Source organism: Panthera pardus, unplaced genomic scaffold, assembly GCF_024362965.1.
Source record: "Panthera pardus isolate Hobbes unplaced genomic scaffold, ASM2436296v1 HiC_scaffold_21, whole genome shotgun sequence".
Classification (NCBI taxonomy): Eukaryota; Metazoa; Chordata; class Mammalia; order Carnivora; family Felidae; genus Panthera; species Panthera pardus.
In genome coordinates, this window is record NW_026526777.1 from 63,611,415 (window position 1) to 63,630,244 (window position 18,830).

Sequence of the window (18,830 nt, forward strand, 5' to 3'; positions counted from 1 at the left end):
GTCATGATCTCGCAGTTTGTGGGTTCAAACCCTGTGTCGGGCTCTGTGCTGACAGCTCAGAGCCTGGAGCTTGCTTTGGATTCTGTGTCTCCCTCTCTCTCTCTCTGCTCCTCCCCAACTTGCGCATGCACGCAAAAAAAAAAAAAAAAAAAAAAAAAAAAAACAACCCAGAAAGAAAGTAAAATGCAAACTAAAGAGAAGGAAATATAACACAAATAGCAACTATAACCTGATCTGTTTACTTACAATATTAAAAAAATATTCAAATAAAGCAAAAGAGAAAATCTTCACTTACCCCATTTAGGCTGCCCAAATCTTTCACCAAATGTTCATCTGTAGAAGTGTCATAATTGATTACAGCATGTTGCTTATCCACACTACGGGACTGAAAGGAAGTTTTCTGAGTTAGTAAATACAAGAAAATACTAGAATAACAAACACAAAGTTTTTTGGCTAGATACTTCATATTAATAGGATAACAGATAAGTATCAGGAAATATCAAAGTAAAAGTGGATTAAATGAGATTTAAACTGTGTTACTACTATATAACACAAATTTGGCATCACTCCCCAAAGAAGAAAGCTGCCAAAATTTGAAGATGTTCTTCGGATGTCCATGCACATGCGCTCACGCTCCAGAGCTTAGCGACTTGTCTGTAGATAGAAGCACCTGAAAGATGAACTGTATAAAGGCCTGTGGAAACTTTTATTGAAAGAAATATCAATCCAGTCACAGGAAGAAACAGTCTGAGAATCACAAAGAATCTGAACTCAGTAACACTGAGGGCTACTCTGTGAACCTTGGTATATAAAAAGCAAAGGAAGTATCCCACATGGGAAGAGACAGGACTTCCAGTTCCCAGTCCAACATGTCAAGAGCCTGGAGTCATCAGTCCCATCCTTACAAGAGAAAAGATGCACAAACTGAAAATCAAAAATAGTCTTTATTTTATCAGAGAATTGAGGTCATATGGCCAACTGCCACCCTGACAACTAGAGAGACAGGTGAAATCAGAGAATCACAGCTTCCTGAACACAGAAACCATGGCTGTAGCCGGCAGGGCAAGAAAACTTAAGGGTAAGATGTGTAATTGCTAGAGATGTGAATGCGAACTAGCTTGCAGACAAAAGCTCCCAGGGACACAGCACTGGGGGCCATCACTGCCATGGGTTCATGAGCTTTACCCTGGGAGCCCCACAAGGGTGTCAGGGTGAAGACTGGAGAAACTCTTCTTGTGTTCCCCTCAGTATGAGAGTGAAATACACCCAGAGCATTCTGTCACCAAGCACCTGTCCTCCAGGAAGACTACTTTACCAGTGCTCAACCAACGTGGCTTTTACCAGCGCCTAACTGACATGGGAGAACAGGAATCCCGAACTCCAGTCTCCTCTAGCCTTCCTGTCTCACCTCAGGAAGAGATGAGATGCACTTGTGGAGGTCATGACCTCACTGAAAGACTGAGAACTAAGACAGCATTATGGAACGCTTCCTTTCCCTCCAAATGCTACCATCACATCCACAGGGGTTTACACATGCACACAGTAAGAGATTACAATGGAAAAAATGGCTAAATTCAGATTATTGAACAAAAAGGGTCTCCAAGGACACTCAAAAAACCACAGGAGAGACAGAAACAAGGACACCAGAGGAAACGTTAACTTCTGATACTTTCAGCTACAGCCAACAGCAACCACGGCCTAACTCCCAGCCACACCCACAAAATGAGGAGAGGGTCAGCAGCTAATAAAATAACAATACAGACGTAAATCCTAGTTGAAATTGTCCTATCCAAAAAAGTACCACCAAAATTAAAAGTCCTTGCCTCAATTAGCTTAAATCCCATATTGAAAAGTTCTGGTTTTCCTTCTAAGTACGTTAGAAAGAAACAGTATGCGACCTAAAATAATCTTCCAACAAAACCTAAACATTCATCACACGTACATTTTCATTCTTAAAAGTTTTAAAAGTTGGGTTTTGGTTTGGTTTTCTCTGAAACCTCAGTTTCTCTAGGACAAACTGCAAACCCCAGACTCAAGAGCGACTTTGGGCAGAGCAGTATTAATGCCACTTCTCTACAACTTACCTGAAAACCAATTATTGTGTCAACTTATAACTGTAACCAATACAAAACATCTGCATTAATCTAAAAGTTACTTAAACTTTTAGTTTTTACTGTTGTGTTTTAAATCGTTGCTCTGTTTAATGAAGTCCTAAATTCAGTTATTAGGGTGACAAAAAGAAATGTGGCACCATTAGGAAAATAATTCCTCCATATTGCGGATTTACCAAGTTGAATTAGTCTAACGATAAAAATCACATGCTGTAAGGCAACTGAGATTTCAGGTATATGTAGTCTCTTAATAAATATGAATGAAACATCCATCATAAATAATCTCTGTGAGGAAGAAAATAGTAGGAGCTCAAGTCTTAGCACGGTGTACTGAAATTCATGGGGGGAAATTTAAATGAGAGCAGAGAAAAGAAAAATCATACAGGGAAGGGAAGTTACGGTTAGATATGGAAAACAAGCCAAATGGCTGCGCATGGAGCCAGGGAGTCGTCACAGCTTTGGAGGGAAGTGGTCAACACGGACCAGAGAGAAGGAGAACAAAATGGTTTAAGGAGGAGATAAGGAGAGGCCACTTGACTAAGTCAACAACTTGCCAGAAACCTGGAAATCTTGAATCTGATATACATCTTGCCCTCAAAATGTTTATGGGGGTTGGTAAGTGCAAGAATGCCTCCTATACAACATAGAGCCAACTTAAGACATAAGAAAACGACAGAGTGCACTGAGTTGAGACACCAACTTTGGAGTTGGGGGGTGAAGGAGTGAGGATGTTATGTGGGATCAGAAAAAGCAACTTAGTAAATAGGGTAGTAACTCTTTGAGAAGATTGGTCTTACAAACTTAAGGCTAGAGTTATCATAAAACAGAACAAGTCATTCCCATTTGTGTAACTCTTTAAAAAGTAACAGCCAAGGAAAGAAAGCAAAACAAAACATTCCTGTTTTTGGTTATCCACTGTCTTCAAGGTGCCAGTGTGTTTCAGTACCCATCAAAGAAATTCAGCAAAAAGCCAAGATTATAGAGAATACATCTAAGTGAGTGGTCAAGAAAAACTGAAGGAATAAGAAAGGTTTGCTTTTTACATCTAACCACTTAAGTATTAATTAACCCATTTTCATTTCCAGATAATCATATTCTCATTTTCTCTAGATTAAACTAGCCAGGAGAAGGTGTGTTACAACTTAATTTTCACAACCCATTTGGCTATCTCAATGGAAATCCAATAGTATCTCAGAAGCATATAATTTAAATCCTAACAAAGACTGTAACTTCATCGAGTTTCTGATTCTAACAGGAAAGTCTTAGCTGATCAGGCATAAACTGCAAAGATTATCAATTTTTACCAGTTCTGTTATTCTTGTCACTTTAAGCCTCCAATAAGAATGCAAGCCTCCTTATCACAAGCAAACAAATTTTTTCTGCAGCTTTGTAGGGGAACTAATATTAATTACACTTACTACGGTGATCGCTTCTCACTATATACATATGATTATTGCAGTTCACTTTAAACTAATAATGTTGTAACTCAATTACACCTCAGTAAAAAAAAACAAAAATCAAGACCCTCTAGTCACTATCTCCTTATAGGTAATATCCAGAAGAGTGTGCCTCCTCCCTCTTGATTTTCACTGTCTAGAAAGACTCTCTTCCCAAGGCTTTGCATTGCTGCTGAGAATCCGCCTTACCGGAAACTCTTCATTCTCAAGCTCTCACAGATATTTACCTCCTACTTCCTTCCTTTAACTGAAATCTGCTTTTCCCCCTGAGAACACTATTTCTACAGCATTCCTTTAAAGTGGATGCTGTCCTCCCAAATCCACCATTCTGCTGAATTCAGAGACACAGAATGAATTCACACAGTTTACACTGTGGCTTTTGGCCATTACTTTCCCCCTGAAGGGGAAAAGCCCTTTCCTTTTTTGAAGTTCTTGTTATGCACCTATAAATATAAATACAAGTATATATACATACTATATATTTCCATACACACACACACACACACACACACACACACACACACACACCCTTCCTAGGTTGCTGCAATCATCTGTGGTCACTCTTTGTTTTGAGTAAACTGTACCCCCAAAGTGGGGCTTGAACTCTATGACCCCAAGATCAAGAGTCACATGAAGCCCTCATTCTCACTTTCTGACTGAAGTTTGGGAGTTACGGTTCAGTCTTTCTCTTTGTACAAACTCCTACTTCATCGTGACTGATTTTCAACATCTATGTAGACAACCCATATAAAAATCTGGCCTTCTTGACTTCCACAACCAAACTCCATACCCTATCCTGGCATACTGCTCCCATTGCTTAGACCTTCTACAAAACTGATTCTATCTCTGGAATCTAAACTGCAGTATTTTTCTCTAGGACTACATTCCTCTATTCTTCCAGTTCCCTCATTTATTTACAATAATTGACAAGTATGCTACTTCAGTTCTCTGACTGCAGCAGGACATCTAATACTCCGACCCTTCCTTTTCTCCCACGCAACCACCCGTCACCCCGACTTTACCTCCCTTTCTGTAATACAGCTCCCCCTGGCTTCCGCTACCTCTTCATGCTCAAAACTCTACTAAACCTCTACCTTCTGCCCAGACTACTCTGGCTCTGCTTCACATATTTATTTCCTGCTTTCTACTGAATATCTCAATCTGGATGTCCCTTCAGAACCTCAAACTCATTATCTTATTCCCCAAAAGTGCATCTTCTGTACCTCTATTATATTCATTTCTATGCCAAAAACAATAGATCTGAAACTCTTTTTCTCCCCGTCCCTCATTATATAACTAGAAAGCACATCCTAACTTCCCGCTAGCACTCTGTTGCCTTTTCATTTCAAAGAATTCTCTCTTCTCTTGAACTTTGCCTTACTTTCTAGATTATTATCACCTCCTAAGTGCTTCCACCGATTCCAAGCTCCAGTTCCTTAGCAGTAATGAATGTAGAGTGATAGTTTAAAGAGCAGGTGCTGGAGTCCAAAAGAACAGGTCACAACATCTGGCAGCTGTGTGACCTTGGTAAAATGACTAATCTTTGTTGAGTCATCTATAAAGAAGATAGACTAATCTCACAGGTTTGTTTGTAAGGTTTCAAAGACATAACAGGGAGACATTTAAAAAGGCAGTATTTCCCTGTGCAAAACCTCCTAAGTGTACTTGCTGGTTAAGGTGAAACATATAAGCTTTAATTCAGCACATGCCCTCCAAGGTCTGGTCTCTTTTAACTTCCAAATGTTTGCCTTCATATTCTATACATAAATTATAAGGAACTATTTTAATTACCTAAACAGACACTGAACATGGTCATGCTGTCTTTAATACCATGGACTCCATCATACTCTAAACCTTCCAGAAACCATTTATTCACCTTTTAAGATTCAGCTCAAGCCATTTCCTCCATGAGTTCTTTCCACACTTCTCATCTTATGTCCTTGCAGGTAGGGACTGATTAATCTGTCTTTTGTGCATCCCACATCAACATTCTATGTCGTAACGTCTATATTTGTTTACATGCACATCTCCTTCTACTAGACAATAAGCCCTCAAGGACAGGGAGACCCTGCCTGGGATATGCACTGATCCCTTGGAAGCCAGCACAGGGCCTAGTGCATTGTAGGTGCTCAGGAAAGGTTTATTAGAAAGAAAATACATGCTGTTTAGCCAATCTCACTTCGTAAAGAATGAAGGTAGAAAAATTTTCTTAGAGATTAAGATATCAAAAGTACTGAACTTACAAAGATCAGACCAAATTTTAAGAAACCTACAAACTGGGTAGCTTTAAACAACAGAACCAAAGCAGTCACAACAAAATTCTGGCCCCCAGACAAGATAATTATAAAACCAGGAAATTTTGGAAAATAAGAGTATAAAAATGAAGTAATAATATGGTTTCATTTGTTTAAGAAATATTTCCTTTTCTGCAAAAACAAAACAAAACAAAATAAAAAACAAACAACAAAAAGCCTGTTATCAAATCAACTAAAAACACAAAAACACAATTCCAGGCCAGGCACAATAAAAAGCAAATCTCTACCTAAAAGCTAACATGAAGTGGCACCAATGACCACCTAATATGTGTCACATATGCTTTGGATATGAAATGGTTACTTTTTAACATTATTATTACTTCTTGTATTATTTATTTTTCCTATTAAAACATTTAAGAAAAACACAGACATACATGGACACACAGACTAAAAAAACCTGAAGAGAAAAAGAAAGATGGCCATGGTGTGTCATCACTGTTTTAAAGTATTTTTTAAAGACACTGTGGCTGTATCAGACAAAGGGCTAGTATCCAAAATATATGAAGAACTCACCAAACTCCGCACCCGAAAAACAAATAATCCAGTGAACAAATGGGCAGAAGACATGACTAGACACTTCTCTAAAGAAGACATCCGGATGGCCAACAGGCACATGAAAAGATGCTCAACGTCACTCCTCATCAGGGAAATACAACTCAAAACCACACTCAGATACCACCTCATGCCAGTCAGAGTGGCTAAAATGAACAAATCAGGAGACTATAGATGCTGGTGAGGATGTGGAGAAACGGGAACCCTCTTGCACTGTTGGTGGGAATGCAAACTGGTGCAGCCACTCTGGAAAACAGTGTGGAGGTTCCTCAGAAAATTAAAAATAGACCTACCCTATGACCCAGCAATAGCACTGCTAGGAATTTACCCAAGGGATACAGGAGTACTGATGCACAGGGGCACTTGTACCCCAATGTTTATAGCAGCACTCTCAACAATAGCCAAATTATGGAAAGAGCCTAAATGTCCATCAACTGACGAATGGATAAAGAAATTGTGGTTTATATACACAATGGAGTACTACATGGCAATGAGAAAGAATGAAATATGGCCCTTTGTAGCAATGTGGATGGAAGTGGAGAGTGTTATGCTAAGTGAAGTAAGTCATACAGAGAAAGACAGATACCGTATGTTTTCACTCTTAGGTGGATCCTGAGAAACTTAACAGAAGACCATGGGGGAGGGGAAGGGGGAAAAAAAAGTTACAGAGAGGGAAGGAGGCAAACCATAAGAGACTCTTAAAAACTGAGAACAAACTGAGGGTTGATGGGGGGTGGGGGAGAGGGGAAAGTGGGTGATGGGCATTGAGGAGGACACCTGTTGGTATGAGCACTGGGTATTGTATGGAAACCAACTTGACAATAAATTTCATATTAAAAAAATCACATTTTATTTTTATGCTTCTTTCTCTGAAGCAGTCCCTTTTAATTATGCGACAGTAAATTTCATATCCAACAATCAAATACAGTTTTGCTGTTTCATCAAAAAAAAAAAAAAAAAAAAAAAGGCACTGTGACTGAAAGACTCTTTAAAAACCCAACTGCATTTTTACAATCAGAATAATAAAGTGATTTATCCTTTGCTATGTGCTCCAGAAGACATATTTTGAAAATATGTTACCTATGATCTTTAAAACATACCATTACCCTCCTGGAAACTGTTCTTACACCAGTGTGAAAGTTAAAACATTAAAATAGTAAGTCAAATGTAATTTTGCTATTTCAGTTAGTATGACGGTATTTCTCAAAACAGAGCAAAATTCAATCATTTGGTGCAATTAAAAATTTTATGAAGATGGGGCACCTGGGTGGCTCAGTTGGTTAAGCGTCCAACTTTGACTCAGGTCATGATCTCAGAGTTCGTGAATTCGAGCCCAGCGTCAAGATCTGTGCTGACAGCTCAGAGCCTGAAGCCTGCGTCAGATTCTGTGTCTCCCCCTCTCTCTGCCCCTCCCCTGCTCACACTCTGTCTCTCTCAAAAATAAACATTAAAAGAAAAATTAAAAAATTTTTATGACGGTAAAATTAGAATTTAGGTAACCAACTTTTTAAAATGCAACTTTATTTGTACTTAGAAGTATACCATATGTTGCAAGAAGTGTTTGAACATGTTTACTAGAAGAATTAAGTTATTAAGTCCTTTTTAGGTTACACACACACACACACACACACACACACATGCAGTAGCTGCTAAGTGGTGGAAGAGAAAGGTCATTTGATTTTCGAGCCAAAATGATAAAGGTTCTAACACCAGCTTCCATGACTTAATGGTTGTATGATACTGGCCCAGTGACCAACTCTTTCCAAATCTTGATTTTACCATCTGTAAAAATGGGGATGACTGTATCTTTTAGAAAACTGTTGAGAGCAACATCTAAAAATCACATAAATGAACAATGAGAAATAGAAAGTACTATTTAAATAGAATGTACTGTTAATAGTGATATTCATGTGTTGCTCCAAAGCATAATTTTTATCTAATAAATTATACTTTATGGCTTTTCATCCATGGCTATGCAAGATTCATCTTGCATAATATGTCTTACGAAAGAGCACAATCATCTGTCTACAGCCAGAGACAGGCACAGCAAGTCTGCATAATTTGCTGGAAGCTTCCAAGCTAAGTGAGAAAACTCATCCAGAATCTTTTGTGTAATTACCTACTCTTCAGTATCCAGGCACATTTTCTTCTGGATGATCATATTCTTTAGAGTACATTTTTTGGAATGAGATGAAGTAACAAAAAATATAAAACTCAAAAATCTTTATTTTTTGTCATAAAATAACAAAAAAAAATTAATTATAATCAAACAGATCATTTAACCTTATAGATCATTTATTTCTCTTCTGCACTGGGTTTAAGCCATATTATCATCAAAGTATTTTTTTTAATGCCAGCAAATCTAGTTGTAGTTGAAATCTTTACATGTAAGAAATTACTTAAAATTATTCAGAGGCAGAGATTCTAAAATTTAACAAGTGATTTCCTGTACATTAAAAATGGAGGGCTTAAAACCATAAATGCAGACTTAGGTCGACCAAATTTTTAAAGAACTCTTATTTATTCATTAAAAAGCAATCAAATATTAGCTATTTGCACTACTAACAATTTTAATTACCACACTGACTGACCTAACCAATGCAGAACCATTTAAGCTATGTCAGGTCTTTAAAAGGAAAACATAATTTCATCAATTCTACAGCACTAATCTTTTAAAACAAATATATTTTGCATGTATAAATGCAAAATTCTTCACTTTTCTACCACTATAGTCCATTTTTCAGAAATGACATAAAAGATTTTAAGTATCATTTTACTCCTATACTAGGAAAGATTAAATTAACATTAAATCAGTTAAAAACTAAACACAATTTACAAATATTTGTTCTTACTTCCACGTATGTCTTTCAGTGCTAGGAAGAGGACTATTAATATGTAGCATTGATTCAGACTAGCAAATGACCAGCATGCCAATCTCTTCCTGGATCTCTTTCAGAGAATACACAGAGTCGAGAACAGCGCTAAAACCAGTGTGCTACTATCAGATAAAGGGCAGAAGTTATCTTTAGGGGTGGAGACTGAGGAACGGTTCAAAACTGTTTCTTTGCCCTGCCTGATCATGGAGATCTCTCATCTCTTTTACATTCTATTTAAAAAATAAAGCATAAACAAAAACAGTCATAAATAGGATAGATGCCCATATCACATTTATAAATTTAAATAAAAATGTTCTTTAAACTTTTGACTTTATAATACTGTGATATTGGTTCTACTCATTAAAATAATACTGATTTTTGTTTTAAATTTCTGTTATAAAGGCAGTATGAATCAAATGTATCAATTCAAAGATATTTTAAAATTCTATTGCCATCGATTTCCTTTTTTCATTATGGTGATATATATATATATAAATTTATATATATATAAAGCATAATATTTGCCATCTTAACCATTTGTAAGTGTACAATTCAGTGGCATTAATTAAATTCACAATGTTATGCACCACTATTTCCAAAAAATTTTTATCACCTCAAACAGAAACTCCTAAGAACTCCCTAATCTTCTTTCCCCCAGCCACTGGTAGCTTCTAACTCATCCTATGTCTGTAAATTTGCCTATTCTAGCTATTTTCAAAGAAATGATCATGTAGTGTTTGCCCTTTGTGTCTGGCTTATTTCACTTAGCATAAGATTTTCAAGGTTCATTTATGTTACAGCATATATGAGAACTTCATTCCTTGTTACAGATGAATAATCCAGTGGATGTATACACTGCATTTCATCCATTCATTTGTGCCTGGACACTTGGGTTGTTTTCACCTTTTCGCTACTGTGAATAATGTACGTATAATTCATACAAGTATCTGTTTGAAACCTTGCTTTAAAAAAAAAAAAAAAAGCTTATTTCTAGAGAGCGCACGCTTGCATGAGAGAAGGAGGGGCAGAGACCGTGGGAGAGAAAGAATCCCAAGCAGGTGCCACATACAGCATGGAGCCTGAACACTGGGCTCGATCTCAGGACCCATAAGGTCATGACCTGAGCTGAAATCAAGAGTTGGACACTTAACCAACTGAGCCACCCAGGAGCCCAGAGACCTTGCTTTCAATTACTGTGGGTATATATATAAAAGTGGAACTGCTGGTCACATGGAAATTTTATGTTCAGCTTTTTGAGGAAGCACTATTTTCTGCAGCACTGACACCATCAGCGACATATAAGAATTTCAATTTCTCTGCATCTTCACCAACATTTTCCTTTTTTTAAAAAATTTATTTATTTTGAGGAGACAGAGAGAGACAGACAGACAGTGGGGGGAAGGGCAAAGAGAGAGGGGGGGAAAGAGAATCTTATGCAAGATCCACCCCCAGCTCAGAGCCTGATGCAGGGCTTGAACCCACAAACCGTGAGATCATGACCTGAACTGAAATCAAGAGCTGGACGCTCAACAGACTGAGCCGCCCGAGGTGCCCATTTTCCTCTTGTAACAAAATTATAGCCAGCTTAACAGATGTGAAGTGGTAACTCACTGAGGTTCTGATCTGCATTTCTTAATGATGAACGATGTCGAGCATCTTCTTTTCACGTGTTTATTGAGCATTATTGTATCTTCTTCTAAGAAATGACCAGTAAAGTCTTTCACTCATTTTTTAAGTTGGCTGCTTTCTGTTGTTGAGTTGTAAGAATTCTTCATATACTCCGGATATTAAATCTTTATAAGATATATAGTTTTGCAAATATTTTCTCCCATTCTGCCAGTTGTCTTTTCACTCTCTTGGCAATATCCTTATATACACAAGTTTTTAATTTTAATGAAGTCTAATTTACCTTTTTCTTTTGTTGCTGGTGCTATGGTGTCATACCTAAGATTCCACTGCCATATTCAAGGTCATGATGACGTATCCCTATGTTTTCTTCTGTGAGTTTTATGGCTTTATCTCTTATATTTAGGTCATTGATCCATTTTGAGTTAATTTTTACATGTGGTATGCAGCAAGGGTCCAACTTCATTCTTTTGTATGTGGAAATCCAGCTGTCCCAAGCTTCCTCTGCCATAGTCATTCTTAGCTCCACTGAATAAACTTAACAGCCTTCTAAAAACTCAATTGCCATCGTAATGGTGTCCTAGGAGTACCATAACAAACTAGGTGCCTAGGTGGCTTAAAACAACACAAGTTAATTCTCTCATAGCCTGGACTCTAAAAGTCTAAAATCAGGGGTGCCTGGGTGGTTCAGCTGGTTAAGCATCCGACCTTGGCTCAGGTCATGATCTCACGGTTTGTGAGATTGAGCCCTGCACTGAGCTCTCTGCTGTCAGCACAGAGCCTCCTTCAGATCCTCTGTCCCCCTCTCTGCCCCTTCCCCACTTGCTCGCTCTCTCATCTCAAAAATAAACATTTAAAAAATTAAAAATAAATAAACAAATAAAAGTCTAAAGTCAAGGTGTTGGTAGGGCCATACTTCTTCTAACACTTCTAGGGGAGGATCTTATTTTTCCTTGCCTCTTCCAGCTTCTGGTAGACTCAGGTGTTCCTTGGATTCTGGTAGCATAACTCTAATCTCTGTTTCTATCTTTACATAGCTATTTTCCTTTTGTGTCTGTCTTTTCCTTTCCTTATAAGGATACGAGGTCATACTGGATTAGAGTCTACCCTAATGACTTTATCTTAACTTGGTTATATCCCCAAAGACTCTATTTCCAAATAAGGTCACATTCATAGGTATGGAAGTTTAGGACTTTAATATACCTTTTTGAGGGGACACAACTCAAACCACAACAGCTACAGATACATAGGGGTTTATTTCTGGACTCTCTATTCTATTCCACTTGTCTATATGTCTACCTTTATAAAAGCCAGTGACGCTAGCTTTATAATAAGTTTTGAAATCTTCTTCAAGATTTTACCGTTTTACTACTTTTTTTTTATTTTGTCAGACTTTGCTAAACTTAGCCAAACTCTTCAGAAACAAAACATCTTCTATCATCAGTCTTTATAATGGGCCACACTTCCCTGCTTCTTTACAAGACTGTGATTTTTTATTGCATGCCAGACACCATAGATTTTGCCTTTTGAGGGTGTTAAATATTTCTGTGTTCCTATACATATTCTTGAACTTTGTTATGGGACACAGTTAAATTACTTGAAAAGAGTGTGACCCTTTTGGGTACTGTTTTTAAGATTTAGATGAGGCTAGAACTCAGTCTATGGTAAACGACTCCCCACTACTGAGGGGGTAGAGATCAATGCCCTGTGTGTGACTCATAAGGTTTTCCAGTCTGGCTGTTAAGACAGGCACCATTCCTGACCCTATTAGTGTCCCACACTGTTAACTCTAATCCTTTTGAGTGTTTTTTCCCCACTGCCTTCGGTTAGTTTCCTCACTTGTATGTGATCAGTACTCAACCTCATACTCAGGGATTACCTCTGCAAAGTTCCTTCTCTGTGTAACTCTTTCCACTCTGATACTGTGTCCTGTGAACTGGAACCCACCTTGGTCTCCTTGGACTCACAGCTTTCTCTGCCCACCTCACTTACTGTCAGACAACTTCCATTTGTTATACATAGTCCAGGAAAACTATGACCTTGTCAGTCACGTCTCTTCATATTCCTTATCTCAATGTAGGAAGCTCCGGAACAACCATTCCCACATTTCTTGGCTGGTTGATAGAGATGCCACATAGAAGGCACCACTTCCATTCTCTGATAAATGAGCTCCCCCTATTTGAACCTAAGATATGGCCCAGTTCCAGGAGGCCTTTATCCAAACAGAATCACCACTGCCTTTTTCTCAGTTGCCACTCTCAACACTCCATCTCACTGAGAAGCAGATCTCTGTATTATTCTATTTCTCGCAGTGAGTTTGTTTGATATGAATATGCAACTTACTCATATGCTATACTTACATACTGCATTTATATACCAAACTAACATAGCTGTATGGTGGCTTTACTTTTATTGCTTCAAACTATAAAGTAAGTTCCCTAATTTTAAAATAAACATGTATACAAACACATGCAAGTTTGATTTTTCTAGGGAAAATGCAGGGTTTCTCAATCTCAGCACTGCAGACATTCGGGGCCACATACTTCCTTGCAGTGTGTGTTGGGGTGGGGGGAGTGGGGAAAGTATGCTGTACATTGTAGGATGCTTAGCAGCACACTTGGCTTCTTGGTCTCTACCTACTAAATGTCAATAGCAACCACCTCCAACCTCCCATCACTTGTAACAATCAAAATGTCTCTAGATATTGTCAAATGTCCTTTGGGCAGGGGAAGACAGGATTGCCCCAGTTAAGAACCAATGGGCTAACAGAATAAACATTTCTATTCTAAGTATTTGCTTAAGGCTTTTAACAAAAAAAAAAAAAAAAAAAAAAAAAGGAGGAAGAATAAGAGTATAAGACTTTATTCAAAAGTACCAGGACTTATTGGGGTGCCTGGGTGGCTCAGTCGGTTAAGCGTCCGACTTCAGCTCAGGTCATAATCTTGCAGTTTGTGGATTTGAGCCCTGTGTCGGGCTCTGTGTTGACAGTTCAGGCTGCTCCAGATTCTGTGTCTCCCTCTCTCTGCCCCTCCCCTACTTGTGCTCTGTCTCTGTCTCTCAAAAATAAATAAATGTTTAAAAAAAAAAAAAAAAAAAGTACCAGGACTTATTAAAATAACCAAATTCTCAAAACTCTGGAGATCAATTCTTTTGCTAATTACTTTACTCAAAGATATCTTCAAAGTATGTTTTAAAAGTAACTCCTTTATACATAATGCAGTAAATACTAACAATCTTTAATTATGCTCAAACTACTGAAAGGTATCTCAATGAACATCTCTAAAAGAAACAGAGAAACTACTTTCAGTGTTGTTGAAACATCTGTGATTAAAATTCAGTTTTACTTCATGCTATGCTAATTTTATGAATTATTTACAAGTCTTATTTTTGAAGTATATAATGTGAAACTTCTTACTTAAGAATAAACTCTACTCTGAGCTCTCACTTTTGAAAATACATTCCCCAAGACCTACAACTTATTTTTAGAGGATTCAAGAGGGAAAAAATGAATTAAACTGATAGGTGGAGCTAAAAGAGGAAGGGTCAGAAAGTTCAAATCCACGTAGTGTTGTTTTCCAATGGAACAGAAAAACATTTTATACCAGTCCCAGGTTCTGAGTGGACACATTTTATACACAGTCCCAGGTTCTGAGTGGACACATTTTATACCAGTCCCGGGTTTTGAGTGGAGTCACAGAAGTTTGATGCAATTACCTGCAACATGAGCTCACAGTCATCTCTTCCAACAAAAATCATTTCTCGTGGCAGCCTGTGGCGAGTGCCTCCACTGCTCACCAAAAACCAGGATGTTAAGCTCATTTTCTGCTTAGCTTCTAAGTCTTCGGCAAAGCTACGTCATCCTGCAGAGATATTCAAGAAAAACATACATTCAGATATTTAGCTTTGGTATCGATTCACCAAACCCTTCAAGCAGGCCTAAGAATAGAACTTGGTTCTTCATCTGCTCCTACTGTAAGTAAACAGACCATCCAGAGGCCCTCAGACATGGCACATCTACCAAATTCTCGTTAGTAATTTAAGTCCACAGACTCCGTGAAGAGTTCAATTAAGAAGACAGACAAAAAGGGTGCCTGGGTGGCTCAGTCGGTTGAGTGTCTGAGCTCAATCATGGGTTTGTGGGTTCGAGCGCTCCATTGGGCTCTCGGAGCCCAGCCCAGAGCCTGCTTCGGATTCGGTGTCTCCCTTGCTCTCTGCCCCTCCCCCACTCATGCATGCCTGCACGTGCGCACTTTCTCTCTCAAAATTAAACAAACATTAAAATAAATTTTTTTAAAAGAAAGACATTATGCAATTAAGTAGTCAAGTAATAAACATTTATCATACTCCTGAAAGGCTCTGAGCACAGCTTATAATAAAGGTCTAATCCTCAAGTAAATGATCACCTTATTATCACGTTAACCTTAGTAAACACTAGGAGCATTATACACTTAAATGTCTAACTTATGACTTGAGAAAGAAAGACTAAGTTCATCTGAATACATCTGAGATCTAATTAAGAACAATAAAAACTAAAGAAATTGCTCTTAGTCAACTAAGTGTAACCACCAAAAGAACTTTCAGAAAGATGCAATTTCAATTTCTCTCCTCACATGTACTTCACTTTCTTAGTACATTTTTCTACAGCACCAATTCTTAGGCTTTTGTTCTCTTAAAAAAAAAAAAAAAAACCCAAAAAGCATTTTGTTTATGTGGATTATATATATTAATATTTACCATATAAAAACAATGAAACCTGAGCAACTAAAATTTATTAATTCATTTATAATAAATTAACATTTTAATGAAAAATCTTTTTCATTAAAAAAATCTTTTTAATGTCTAGCATAATAGATTTTTGCATTTGCTCTGCATTCAATCTGTTGTCAGCACACTGTTGAACTTGAAATATTTAAAGGCCTGACTTCATTCAGATAGTTAGAAAAGGGAAATGTAATTTAATAGTCTTCTCAAATAACTGTAGTGTTATTTTGATATTAATATCAAAACTTCAATAATGGTAGTTTCTTGAAATTTATTTGTAATATGAAATCTTAACACTTTTATAGTGTGTTATGTAAATACCCATCTTCAGCTCTGAAGGGATCTTGGGAACACTGTCCCTGAGTTACACAGTCTCCCAAAGGTTAACATGTTCACTTTATTATTAAAACATCACATCTGCTAACTTTATCACCCATCTCACCTTCTCAGAAAAGTCAAGTACTGGGTACCTGTGAGGCTCATGGTGGCAGAACCAAGGTTTCTAAAATTCTAATTTTCTCTTGAAAGCTCAAATCTTATTGGCAAAAAACTACTACCAATTCTTTTCTTTGGAGGTGACAGGCTTACTTTGTTTGCCAAACACTCAAGTGTACAAAACCATTAATCTGTCAGTCGTTGTTTCAAGTAACAAGGTGGTCCATGAAACAAGCCTGTAGTGCAGTTCACAACTCAAACAACGGCACAAATGCTTTTCCTTGAGACAACCATGGTACTTTGGAATTCAATATAAGTGTTTTACATGTGCTTCCAATTACTTCTACAGAATATTAAAAAGATGTGACTTCCATTTTTACCACTTGATCAAGGACATTTAAAAAAAAATTTTTTTAGTGTTTATTATTTTTGAGAGACAGAGAGAGACAGAGTGCAAGCAGGGGAGGGGCAGAGAGAAAGGGAGACACAGAATCTGAAGCAGCCTCCAGGCTCCGAGCTGTCAGCACAGAGCCCGAAACAGGGCTCGAACTCACAGACCATGAGATCATGACCTGAGCTGAAGTCAGCTGCTTAACTGACTGAGCCACCCAGGTGCCCCTATCAAAGGCATTCTTAAGTGAAACTGGTTTTTTCTCCTCCCTTAACTGCACGTGCATGGCGGTAAATTACTGTTAGTATAATTTGGTGCTAATACCTAGATCTCTGCTAGAAGCCAGCAGCTTTACCCACCACTCTTTTTATACTAGCAACTCAAATGTCAATACAATATAAAAGGCCAATTATGTTTGATATTATTTTTAAAATAGCTTTGACCTCATGACCTTTGAAATGGTTTCAGGAACTCCCAGAGGCCTGTGGATTGAGCTTTGAGAACTACTATCCTAGAGAACATGGTGATGTCATTTAGAACCTAAATCTTGGAGTCAGACTAACAGATCAAGAATCTGACTCTTGGTTCCAACACTTGACCTTGGGCAAGTTATTTATCTCATGTCCCTTAGTTTCCTCTTCTGTAAAACGGTGATAATAATAGTATCTACTCAACAGTTTTTTCTTTTTTAAAAAAAATTTTTTTTTTAACGTTTATTTATTTTTGAAACAGAGAGAGACAGAGCATGAACGGGGGAGGGGCAGAGAGAGAGGGAGACACAGAACTGGAAGCAGGCTCCAGGCTCCGAGCCATCAGCCCAGAGCCCGACGCGGGGCTCGAACTCACGGACCGCGAGATCGTGACCTGAGCCGAAGTCGGACGCTTAACCGACTGAGCCACCCAGGCGCCCCTCAACAGTTTTTTCTTATGAAACTACTACTTGCAAATATTTTTTCCATGAAATGGCATATTGTTACAATTTAATTAGAAGCAAACTACAGTGAAATGAAACATTCTGCAATAAGAAATATATCTATACATTAAAACAAAATCCTATAAAATGTAAAACTTCATGTGAAGGTAAACATCCCATATATTATAAATTTATCAACATATACACGAAACAATGGGTTTCACCAAAACAGGCAAAGAGCCTTCTGTAAAGCTGAAACAATCAAGCCTTACTCCACTTTCAGCTTATCCCTTGATATGGTCAATTTATGTGGATTTTTAATCTTCCATCCACTTAACTCCATGTTGGAGATGTGGTTGGTTTTTCATCCATCCACTCTCTGACAAACAGGCATTTAGCACTGCATATGTACTTCCTGGCCAAGTCAACAGAGAATCAAAAAAAATTTACCCAAGAAAACCCCTCCAATCTAAATACAGCATATAAGTGGCACACACACCAGAGCCAAACATGGGCAACGGGAACAATATAACACTTTCAAAATCAAAGTTTTACATAAGCATTATTCATATGCTACAAAAACACTGTTTTAGGTATTTAGATAATATCAAACACAATTACATCATATACAAATACATAATACATAATCCTACAATACAAACATACAACAATAATTACAGTTGACCCTTGAAAACCATGAGATTGAACTGAATGGATCCACTCATATGTGAATTTTTTGATAAATACAGTACTGTAAGCATATTTTCTCTTCCTTATGATTTTCTTAATATTATTTTATCTAGCTTTTTTTTTAAGTAATCTGTACACCCAACATGAGACTCAACCTCACAACTCTGAGATCAACAGTCACATGTTCTACCAACTGAACCAGCCAGGCACCCCTCTAGCTTGATTGTAAGAATACAATATATGATACCTGTGACATGAAAATATATATATTAATAATTTATCTTATTGATAAGGCTTCTGGTCAACAATAGGCTATTAATAGCTACATTTGGAGGGAGTTAAAAGTTGTAAATGGACTTCTGGGGTGCCTGGATGGCTCAGTTGGTTAAGCATCCAACTCTTGGATTTCAGCTCAGGTTATGATCTCAAGGTTTGCGAGTTGCAGCCTCAGGTAGGGCTCTGTGCTAACAGCGTGGAGCCCTCTGGGGATTCTTTCTCTATCCCTCTCTCTCTGCCCCTCCCCCACTCTCTCTCTCAAAATAAATAAAGAAGCTCTAAAAAAAAAAAAAAAGTTATACATGGACTTGGCTGTGCAGGGGTTGGCACTCCTAGTCTGTGCGTTGTCCAAGGATCAACTGTACATAACTACATAAAATAATATAAAAATAATGGCTTTTAATATATTTTGTTTTGACTTTCTTTT

At 37.7% G+C, this 18,830-nt stretch overlaps 1 protein-coding gene across 10 annotated transcripts in view; it reads right to left on the reverse strand.

The window, feature by feature from the left end:
* The window catches only part of CEP170 (centrosomal protein 170), a 126,071-nt gene that overhangs the window by 76,580 nt on the left and 30,661 nt on the right, over nt 1–18,830 (reverse strand). For all 10 annotated transcript variants that reach the window (XM_053909390.1, XM_053909386.1, XM_053909388.1 and 7 more), the window contains exons 2-3: nt 14,652–14,797; nt 296–385 (exon numbers count right to left, since the gene is read on the reverse strand). In XM_053909390.1, coding sequence (XP_053765365.1) covers nt 296–385; nt 14,652–14,756 — 195 coding nt within the window. In that variant the 5' untranslated portion in view covers nt 14,757–14,797. The remainder of the gene's footprint in view (nt 1–295; nt 386–14,651; nt 14,798–18,830) is intronic.